At 40.1% G+C, this 11,547-nt stretch overlaps 1 protein-coding gene across 1 annotated transcript in view; it reads right to left on the bottom strand.

The window, feature by feature from the left end:
* Positions 1-576: 576 nt before the first annotated feature.
* Positions 577-11,547, bottom strand: part of ABCB1 (ATP binding cassette subfamily B member 1) — a 115,207-nt gene continuing 104,236 nt past the window's right edge. Inside the window, exons 26-28 of the mRNA XM_054237806.2 lie at positions 5,694-5,900; positions 2,282-2,428; positions 577-1,153 (exon numbers count right to left, since the gene is read on the bottom strand). Of these exons, the coding sequence (XP_054093781.1) occupies positions 947-1,153; positions 2,282-2,428; positions 5,694-5,900 (561 nt within the window). The 3' untranslated portion in view covers positions 577-946. The remainder of the gene's footprint in view (positions 1,154-2,281; positions 2,429-5,693; positions 5,901-11,547) is intronic.

Below are 11,547 nucleotides of genomic sequence, written 5' to 3'. Positions count from 1 at the left end.
AAAATTTTCTCATCCAGAGTACCAATCTATGGGATATACTTTTCTCTTTTTTAAATCATGTTTGCATCAAGATGTAGTTAAACTTATGGCACATTTTAAACATCTGCAGATCAGTAGGATCATTTTGGAAGAGGCCAATTATTGGCAAAAATGATTCATTATCAAGACAAAAAGTAAATGTATTTTGGAAGTACAAAAATCTTAAAAATCCCTAATGAACTCTTTATAAAAGCCAGGCAAAATATTTACTGTACATCTAAGTAATATACACTTTATAACTGTGCCTCACCCCACCTCTCAAAATTTTATATTGATCTGTGTTTTGAGTCTGAGGGCCACCTTAATGTGGAAATGCAAGAATCAGCAGGATCAAGTCCAAGAAGAATGAAGCCAGATGGTTTTGTAAGACCCAATGTGAATAGACACATACAAGAGGAATTATTTAAACTGCTTAACCATTCCCTCAAAAATGAATAGGTGTATTTAAAGAAAACTTTTTTTTAAGCAGAAGTTATCTACAATATTCCAGTTGAGAGAAGACATATTCGCAGGCAGTTTGGACAAGATGACACGCCATTTACATGAAAGTTTAGTTTTATTACAGGCACTTTATGCAAACATTTCAATACTTTTTGCTACTTCTATAATCTTTTAGCAAGGCAGTCAGTTACAGTCCAAATGAGAAAACATAAACAAAGTTACACATTTTATTTTTTTAAATCTACTTTAATTCTGTTATAAAATGTATAATGCAATTTAAACCAGGATGTCTTCCCACTTAATGAAGTCTCTCGCTCTGTTCCTTTAATTACGAAATCTCTGAAGACTCTGAACTTGATTGAGGAAACGTTAAACAGACAACTCTTCATAATTCTATAAATGCTTGCTTTTTAACTTCGATTAAATGCTATATTAAAAAATATTTAACATCTCATACAGTTACAGTTCACTGGCGCTTTGCTCCAGCCTGGACACTGACCATTGAAAAATAGATGCCTTTCTGTGCCAGCAGCTGCTGATGCGTGCCTTGCTCCTTGACTCTGCCATTCTGAAACACCACTATCAAGTCTGCATTCTGGATGGTGGACAGGCGGTGAGCAATCACAATGCAGGTGCGGCCTTCTCTGGCTTTGTCCAGGGCTTCTTGGACAACCTATTCCATAATCATATAAATTAATTCCTCATAGTTATTTCCCCTGATTCCTCTTCCATAAAAAGCTCCATAATGAATTTCTCCAACAACAGATTTTTCTTTAAGATGTCAGCAAAGTAGATCAGGTTTTTGAAAGCAAAGAATTTATCGTATCAGAAGATGACGGAAACTCAGTTTGGATTAGTTCCAAGGCAGCAGTTATCTACCCCCACCTTTTTTTTCTAATTTGAGACAGGGTCTCACTCTGCCACCTAGGGTGGAATGTAGTGGTTCAGTCATGGCTTACTGCAGTCTCGACCTCCTGGGCTCAAGCGATTCTTCCACCTCAGCCTCCTAAGTAGCTGGGACTCCAGGTTTCCACCACCATGCCTGGCTAATTATTTTTAATTTTTGTAGAGACAAGGTCTCCCTATGTTGCCAGGCTGGTCTCAAACTCCTAGGCTCAAGTGATCCTCCCACCTCAGGTTCTCAAAGTGCTGGGATTACCGTTGTGAGCCACAGCAGTAGGTGCAGGCCAGCAGTCATCTACTCTTAAAGTTAAGGTAGTAAATACAGTTCACTGAATCATTTAAAAACCTTTACTAACGTGTCTAGCCACATAGCATTCTTGAAAACAGACCTCAGATCCAGCTCACAGTAATTTCAGGAAGCCTGAGCAAAGGCCAGGCACAGACTCCTGAATTTTAGTATTATAAGGTAGGGAATATCTCATGTAAGTTTGTCTTTCAGATAATCTGAATTTGTAACCTTTTCTCCAACTAGACATGATTGCTAATATTTATCTTAAAAGATTCAGCCAGATTTTAACATTGTTTTTTCCTCCCACTTTTTTTTACAGTTGCTGAAGAAATGCTGCTAGTAGACGTGGGAAATACGCCTTCTGAAAGCAGCTTCTTAGGTCAGCACAAAGTGATCTCGCGATGGTTTGTGAAGTCTTAGAGCAAGACTATCTGCCTTGTGCCATCCTGACTCTCCTGAATAACAGCTACAGAAAGTGTTTACACTTTACTGAAAGGTGATAAAAGTAACCATTAATAATCTGGCTACATTTTGTTCTTTACTATGTAGAATAAAGCATTTTTAAGGATGACTGATTCAAGTATGAATGAACCCAATTTAAATTCTTACCTTTTCACTTTCTGTATCCAGAGCTGATGTGGCTTCATCCAAAAGCAAAATATGAGGCTGTCTAACAAGGGCACGAGCTATGGCCACACGCTGTTTCTGGCCACCAGAGAGCTGGGTTCCTTTGTCTCCTACTCTGGTGTTATATTTCTGTAAATAAGGTTTTGTTGTTATGAAAGTAGGACTGATAGTAAAGTTCTAACAGGTTGCTTATAGAAAGCAGGATAGATGATTCTATACACTCCAAAACTTTAGGTTCTGAAGCTAAGAATGGTTCATGAATAATTAAGGAAACAACAATAAAAAAAAGTCCAAATGGCAGGTTTCCTATCTCTTTGAAAATGGATTTTTCAGCCTTATGATGGTATATGGTTTAGTGTAAACAAGCCAGCTTTTTAATGAAGAAGAATATTGCTGCAATGTTAGTATCTTCTATCTTCTGGTTTCATTATATTTGGGACAAAGATTGGCAGGAGAAAGGAAATTTGATTTGAACAAGGTATTCATAATAAAGTAATTGAAGCTCAATTTACTTGTAACCAGCAGGTGACACTCTCTGCATGATTTTAAATTAAGGAAAGCCATTCTTGGGATGTTAGTCTTTTAGTGTCTGTTTTCATGAAATACCTCCGACACTTAAACAACTTTAATGGATGCTACATAAAGGATTCCATTTGGATATCTAACTTTGAAAATGAACACCTTCTCTTTAAAACTTTTTATTTCTAGAGTGCTCCCCAAATTCTTCCCATATTGTTTCCCACTGTAGATAATTGTCACCAACTATTCACTATGATAGGGACAGGAGTTAAAAGTTACTCAGGAGACAGCAGAAACAGGATGTGATCACACTTGTAACCTAGAAAGTAATAGTATCTTATGTTCAGGCCTTTGTCAGGCTGAAATTTTAGTACAGGTTACCTATTTTTATTTGCTATATCTGGTGACCCTAGTTTTATGGCATTCAGCCCTGGGTCTGCCCCTGCAAAAAGAGGGAGATGGCCCTGGGTGAGGTTTTGGCAGATGCTTGGGACTGGCTCTACCCTAGAGCTGTGGCTGCCTCAGAAGGCAGGAGCACTGAAGTGCATCTTATGTGAGTGGAGGGGTTACTAGTTGCACTCTTAATACAGTACTGATCCTGTTGAGGCAGATAAAGGCAGTGCAGCAATCTTACAGGAAGAAGGTATCTAAACCAGCCACCTACATGGTGTGGTAATCCTAGCATTAATCACTTAGAAGTGGATCCTTAGATAATAGGACTTAGGGGTTTTACCTTTTTTCTCCTGGTCTAGACACTGAGGAAGAGAATCATGGTGTTTACAGATGTGCTTTGTGTGACTGATTAGAGACCAGGAGCCCAGAAAAGAGGGGGTCCCTGTGGTAGACAAATGCCAGAGGGGCAAGGACTGTTTAAGAACATAATAGTTACTCTCTGGGTTTGTGTTTTATTAACTCTAGCCCAGTGGTTCTCCACCTTAAGCCTGCATCAGTATTACCCAGGCTCTTAAAACACGGATTGCTGGACCTCCAAAGTTTCTGATTCAGCAGGTCTGCGGTTGGGCCTGAAAAATTTGCATTCCTAACAAGTTCCCAGGTGATGATGATCCACGTCTATACTTGAGAACTGCTATCTTCTCATCAATAAAGGGGATTGGAGCTTTCTGTTTTAAATGTCTGAGCCTTGAGAAGGGCCAATTATCTACCAGTGGGCTAGACTGTGAAAGGAGAGGGAGAGACGAGGCCTCCTCCCTGGAACTTAATGAGATTGGTATCAGCAATTATTGAAGAAGAGCTATGGAAGATGGGAATCTTGGGAAACAGAACCACCTGGAATTGCTCGCCTACCTCATGAGGAGACTATCTTCCCTGCAGAGCTGAGGCTCCTGAGCTCTGTTTCAGGGGGCACTTTCTTAGAATACAGAACATAACTGGTGATAATGGGAGGGGTAGGTTACCTAGATTGAGAAGCACTTAGGACCTAACTTCTGCAGCAACATGGATGCAGCTGGAACAGAAAACCAAATACTGCAGTAACAGAAACCAAATACTGCATGTTCTCACTTATAAGTGGGAGCTAAATATCAGGTACTCATAGACAAAAACAATGGCAACAATAGAAACTACAGACTAAGGAGTGGGGAGGGAGGGAGGCAAGTGTTGAAAAACTACCTATTGAGTTCTCTGCTCAGTATCTGAGTGATGGGATCATTTATACCCCAAAACCTCAGCATCGTGAAATATACCCAAGTATAATAAACCTGCTCACGTACCCCCTAAATCTAAAATAAAGGTTGGAAAAAAATCTAATTTTGGACTTTCAATACAGGTTGAGCAACCATAATCCAAAACTTCAAAATCTGCAATTCTGAAACTTTTTGAGCACCAACATGATGCCACCAGTGAAAACTTTCACACCTGATCGCATGTGACAGGTCACAGTCAAAACTTTGTTTCATGCTCAAAGTTATTAAAATATTGTATTAAATTGCCTTCAGGCTATGTGTATAAAGTATACATGAAATATAGGTGAATTATGTATATGCAAATATTCCAAAATCTAAAAGACTTCTGATTCCAAGTATTTTGGATAAGGCATACTCAACTTGTATTCCAAAACAAAAGAGAACCGAAAAATAAAATACAGGATCTAAGAGGGCTTAAGAGAGGGTGAGAGGTTCCATTCATCCAACTTCCTAGGAGGAATTCAGAGGACACTCATAGGACAACAGCCCAGGAAGGCCTAGAAAAGATTTCAACAAGTGACTGTAAACAAATCTTGGGGCCCATGAAATGTATGATGATGAGAGATTACATGATACCATGCGCACCCCAATGGCTCAGCCCTTATTCAGAGAGAGCCCTCTTTCTGGCATGGGTTTAGCTCCCCGGACGGGACTGACTCCACAGTGAGGTTTGAGGCTTGAGAGACAGCTGCAAGAAGGAAGAAGGAAGAGAAATAGGGGAGAGACATAAGGAGGGACAGTCATGCCTGCTCCTCAGCAGGCCAGAAGCAGCATGTCGGCAGGTGGCAACCCAGACTCTGCACTTGGACTTGAAAAGAAAGGCCTCCCAGACATTGTACTTAAACCTAGGGCTGAAAAAAGAGGAGCCTCGGGCCTAATAGCTTTGGACCTAGAGAACTGTTCCACTTCTCCTAGCCCAGAAATGTTCTTCCCTCCTAAACTTGAAGTAGTCCAGCACTTTCATTCCTCCCACACAAGGAGAGTCAGGCGATCAGGTAAAGGTAACATCTAACCCAGATAGGAAGTGTGGCCCGGTGCTTGTATACAGGTAAGGGTATGATCTGGATGCTAATTTCTCTTCACTTCTGGGAAACCAGCCCCTTAGAAATGAAACTATAGGCCAGGGATGCTGCCACATGCACCAGAGCTATTAATTTGGAAAGGGACTTAACCTTAGGCAGTGACTCGATGAAGGTGTGTATGTTGGCCTCCTTGGCTGCCCTCACGATCTCTTCTTGTGACACCACTCGGCTGTTGTCTCCATAGGCAATGTTCTCACCAATGCTGCAGTCAAACAGGATGGGCTCCTGGGACACGATGCCCAGGTGTGCTCGGAGCCACTGAACATTCAGTTGCTTTATTTCTTTGCCATCAAGCAGCTGAAAACAAGAGTTCACAGATCAACTTCAGGACAAGCACACTTTGAATTTAGCACAATTTACATCATTATTTCCTACACTGAAACTGCCAAGTTACTGTGAGATTAAGGAAAAGGTTCTGTGATTAAAATTTGGATAGTTAAGGTTAATCCAACCAAGTCATAATTTTATGCTTTGAGGAACTGTCACACTTCCGTGTGTTAACCATGGTTTCTGATGTATGCACGTGGTAGGCAGAATAATGTTCCCTCTCCCACAAGGCATCTATGTCCTAATCCCTGGATCCTGTGAATGTATTATGTTACATGGCAAAAAGGAACGAAAGTAATAGATGTAAGCTCGCTAATCAGTGACTGTAAAATAAGATTATCCTTAATTAACTTGGTGAGCCTAATGTAATCATAAGGGCTCCTAACTGAGAAAGGAGGGAGGAGAGTATCAGCAGCGCAGTGTGAGAAAGACTCAACCAGCCACTGCTGGCTATGAAAATGGTGGAAGGAGCCACAAGCAAGAAAACAGATCATCCTTTGGAGCATCTGGAAGGAACACAGCACTGCTGACACTTGATTTGAGCCCACTGAGACCTATTTTAGACTTCTGACCTTCAGAAGTGTAAGGTCATAAATTGGTGGTGTTTTAAGCCACTGAATTTGTGCCATGTGGTTATAGCAGCCACAGAAAACTAATACAATGCCTAATACTTCTGAGATGTATCCTGACAGCCTTATTTTTATATCTCCATTTTTCAGAGAAAAAGTGGCCAGGATTAGAGTGGAAATAAATAACAACTATGACCACATAATAAGTTTGCTGGTCAGTAACTACAGGGGATGGATAGGTGAACAGGGGCAGGAAGGGGTGGACAGACATCCTCAATACTGAGCCAGATGAATAGGAACAGAGAGCTGCCCTTTCTCTATAATCTGGCTCCCTGTATTATCCTGCAGAGATCTGGGGAGGGCCCCTTACAGCCTTGCTAATAACAAGCCCTACTCTGATGCAAATATGCCTGCCAGATAGGTCTGCTTTGCAAGAGAATTTTCTGGCATTCAAGTGAGAGAGCTGTTCATCCCTTCTGAAGAAGGCACCAGTGACTCAGCCTTGAGCTTTTCTAATAGTAGTGGCAAGCATGTACTGAGCCATATACTCTGTGTATTGCATGTGCCTGGCTGGGTGGCTCAAGGGGACAGCTGGTGAGTGGTAGGGTACAATCTTTGCTATAGGAACGTGGCTTCTGCTTGTGACACTGGCAGGTGCAGGGATGGAAGCTCTGCCATGACCTTATTAGTACCAAGCTGAGTTGCCATAGAGACTATTCCACACACGTATGCTCCAGTCTTCCTTACAATGTTAATAAATGAAGGTGGAAAGTAGAGGGTGGAGAGAGACAGTAAAAGCCAAACGAGGATATGGCTAAACAGCAGATCTTGTTAGATAAAACACTGTACTTGAGAAGTGGAAATGTAAGGAAAGGAGGAGTTTCGTTTTTGTTTTTGTTTTAATTTTCCAGGTTTACGCCCCTGGGAGGAAAACAGACACTGTCTAACTAATATAATCACAAGCAAATCTGAATGATCTCAGCAAGTTATAATGAGTTTCTTCATTACACTGAATACACTCTTGGGCCTCCTTGTTCCCACATAACACCCTAGAATTGTAAACTATATAAAACTTATGTTGATTGAAAATTCTTTTTTTAGGGAAAACAAATTTAGAAGCCTAGAATGTAAAACAGATCAAAGCAGAGCTTCTTTGGCTGAGGAATGGTGTTGGTTTGATGGAACACCAAGGAACTCTGCGGAATCTATAGAACTGCTCAAAAAACCCTGGTCTAGATAAAAACATAACTAAGAAAGTAAACATGTTGGTAAGAAATAATGTAAGTCCAGACTAAAATGATCAGCTATCTCTATTGTAGATTGTTAAATCTATTGCTTGCTTTCATTAGCACAAAAATGTTAAATATGTATTCTTCCATGTGTATTTACCCTGAAATAATCAATTTTTAAAAATCAAGCACTGACAGCATTGTAGGTTCTGTAAAAAGCATGTCTCATACAGTCTCTTGTTTAACCTTCACAGCAACTCTTATGAGGTCACTGATGTTAATTCCCATTTTACTGATAAGGAAATGAGCAAAGTTAAGTAACTTATACAAGGTCACAGTTAGTAATTGGGGGAAAACTAGGACTGGATTTAAACACTATAGGCTGGGTACTGGTAACAGTAATATCTCACAACTGAAAGATATTTTATGTCCTTGCTTGAAAGGGGAATGCCTCCATCTTGGCCCAGGCACTTCTCTTATAACCAGACAATGGCAAGCAGCTTCTAACTGTATTCTAAAGGAGGCTCTGACTGTCCTATATGGAAGAGACTGGAAAGGGGAGAAAGGAAAGGTCAGGGAAAGACTCAAATCAGGGATGATTTAACAGTGACACTGATAAGGTTAAGCTTCAGGAGCCCTCAATTACATGTAAATTCTGGGAAGCTGAACAGTGTTCTGGGTGGGAGAGTGGCAAGGCTACAGTCAGGAAGCTCTTTCCTATAAGTGTTGATGATAAATTGCCTAAAAATGAAAGGGACCAGAATCTTTAAGCTTCCAGTATTTGGTTGTGATTTCTTTTCATTTGAAGTAAATATCCACTTTTGCATCTAATTTTGCATTCAAAACTTTTTTTCTTTAAGTTGAATCCCTAAAATTGTAAAACCTTCAGGTCCCTCAAAACTTGTATCCTCCCATCTTCCAATTCTATAGCTTAATTTCTCAACACTCTCCACAATTTAACCCAAATCTTTCTTCAAATTTACCAGTTCAGTAGATCTCAAATGATGGTTGGCATCAGAATCACCAAGGAAAATTATAAAAATAAAAGGCCAAAGCCTAGCCTACTTGAATAGTCCAGGCCAGCTGTGTTTTTTACTAGCTCTTTAGACCATTCTGATATTCACCGAAGCTTGAGAACCAACACTTCAGCTCAACATTTTTCAATGTGTAGTTCAAGGTCCACTGATGGTCATGAGAATTTCCTGACTTCAGGGAGGTCCTCAGGGTCAAATTCTTTCTTTAATTCTTATGCTCAAATCACAGACTCATTTTTACATGGCAGTAAAAAATAACTAGTAGAAATCCACGGAGTTACTCAGGGCTACTCATTCATGTCCATAAACAAAATTTTGTACATTTACTAGAGTTTACTGTGGACACTTTCTGCTAAGAAGTCTGGCTGCAGTGCACTATCTGGCAGTACTTCCAAGCCTTAGTGCAAATACACAGAAGATAATGTATATTCCTGAAATAAATGAGGATACTTTATTTTCAGTCTAATATCAAAATGTTCTGGGATGCTTACTGTCCTATGTACTCAACAGTCATTTCTGTATATTTCTGTGTCTGCCATACACCAAGGGATTAGAAGGCTAAAAACTATTTCCCAGTTTCCCTTGGTTCTGGAAGTTAGGGTCTACCAGGGAGATGCACAATGTAAAATCTGGAAGGCAGACACCAACTCTCCTTCAGCAGCCGTAGTAAGCTATGGCTTAACTCATCTTTGACAAACAAGAATTTCTGCAACAGCCAGATTCTAGTCTCGGGTCTTTAAATTTGGAACAGCTGTGACATCGGCATAATTTTCTGCAGCTTCGAATCGCAGCTGCAGTGCTGTGATTTGGAAGTCTGGGAGCAAGCAGCCACCTTTACTTTCACTCTTCCAGCCCTTCCAAAGATTTTGTAAACATGTAATTCCCTCTACTGGAAACACCTAGTGCATTTCTTTTTCCTACTCCGAACTATAACTGATGCTGTCCATGTTTTAAATTATGTTCTGCTTGTGTTTATGTACTTGCAGAATGATCATTACTTTTTCTTGTATCATTATTGTGCTGTATTGTATGTTTTCAACTCCAACATTTTGTTATTACCAAGTGTTTTTCCTACTGGAAAGTGACTATGAGTACATTAGTGGATGGTGACATTTTTAAATCTTTCCTACATGAGTTATCATCAGAAAAGTTGAGAACCACTACTCAAACTAAACTCCCTATTTCAGCCAAAGTGTCCTATTTGCTGCATTGGGTACAAATCACTGATCACAGCTGGTATTTTCTCTTACGGTGAAGTTCATACCTACTGTTCACCCATATGCAAATCCTTACCTCCTAAGAACTGGCACTAGGCCTATCTTCTTTAATCTAACTCATGTAAGTATATGCCCCATCTCCTCAGTTAAAGTATCTGAGGGCAGTTATCATGCCCTACAATTCATCATAGCACAATATTTAATGCATTACTTATTAACTGCCTGTTTAGGGCCATAATAAGTGTCTGAGAGCTAACATTTCCTTTTCTAATTGCTTCGGCTATCAGAGACATCTTCATTTAGAGTCTTGTTTTTAAACTCACCACAAAATTGAAGGACACACTCCGAGTTCACAGAAAATATAAAGCAAGAGAGTAAAAGCAGGGAACAAGCTTATGTAATGATTAAAGAGTAGATTGAATAAAGACATAATTGTCTTTGAATACAATAACAAATATTTATGAGTAAGAGGAACTGCTGTGAGAAAGTCAAAAGAGCCCTAGACTACAGGTTGAAAACTCTTTTCATTAAATGCTACTAACCTCCATCTGACTTGTACCAGCAGGTGTCCATTCTGATTGGTCAGCGCTCATGCTGTTCCCATTGTTAAGTATTTTAAATATCACTTCTCAGTACAACTAATTACATGCCTACATAATGAAAATGTCTTTCTCCTAATTCTATTCCTTTCTAATTTGTCTTCTTTCCTATCCCCCTTTCCTATTCCCCATGATAGTCCTTTAAACTCACCACTCCCTGCCAGACACCTCTCTCATCCCCATCAACATTCCCTGACACATTTTAGTTTAGAAGGCAAAAGCGCATACTTCCACATTCTTTATACGTTTCCCAAATTTGTTGATTCAACTTTTTTTCTCAGATGTGTTTCAGTGCCCTCTCTCCATCAATGATTTTGTCTCATCCCCAGTCATAAAAATGCTCAAGAATTTACCTCCTCAACATTTTCCCTGGACTCTGCCTCCCCACCCAAGCACTGTCCTTATTTGCCTCTTTTACTTTCAATATTCTTGGTAATCTATACTCACTTACATCTCCAGTTTTTCCTCCTAACCATACTTCAGCCACCACTACTTCACTAAGAATATTTTAAAATGTGAGAAATAGCCACATTGCTAGACTCTATCACGTCTTCTCAGTCTCCTCCCTACCCAATCTCTGCACACCATCTGTCATTGCTGACCACCATCTTTGAAACAGTCCCCATCCTCGGCTTTCATCTCACTCCTAGCACCTGTTCTGCATCTTTTTGGCTACTTCCATTTTTTTTTCTCTTTATATTTTTTTAAGTTATTTTTTATTGTATTGTGTTTTAGTTTTAAGGTACATGTGAAGAACATGCAGGATTGTTGCATAGGTACATACATGGCAATGTGGTTTACTGCCTTCCTCCCCATCACCTATATCTGGCATTTCTCCCCATGTTATCCCTCCCAAACTCCTCACCCCGCACTGTCCCTCCCCTAGTTCCTCGCTACAGACCTCAGTGTGTGATGCTCCCCTCCCTGTGTCCACGTGTTCTCATTGTTCAATCCCCGCCTATGAGTGAG

Source organism: Callithrix jacchus, chromosome 11 (assembly GCF_049354715.1).
Source record: "Callithrix jacchus isolate 240 chromosome 11, calJac240_pri, whole genome shotgun sequence".
NCBI lineage: Eukaryota > Metazoa > Chordata > Mammalia > Primates > Cebidae > Callithrix > Callithrix jacchus.
Note: the sequence above shows the minus strand (reverse complement) of the source record. Positions and strands in the feature narration are given on the sequence as shown.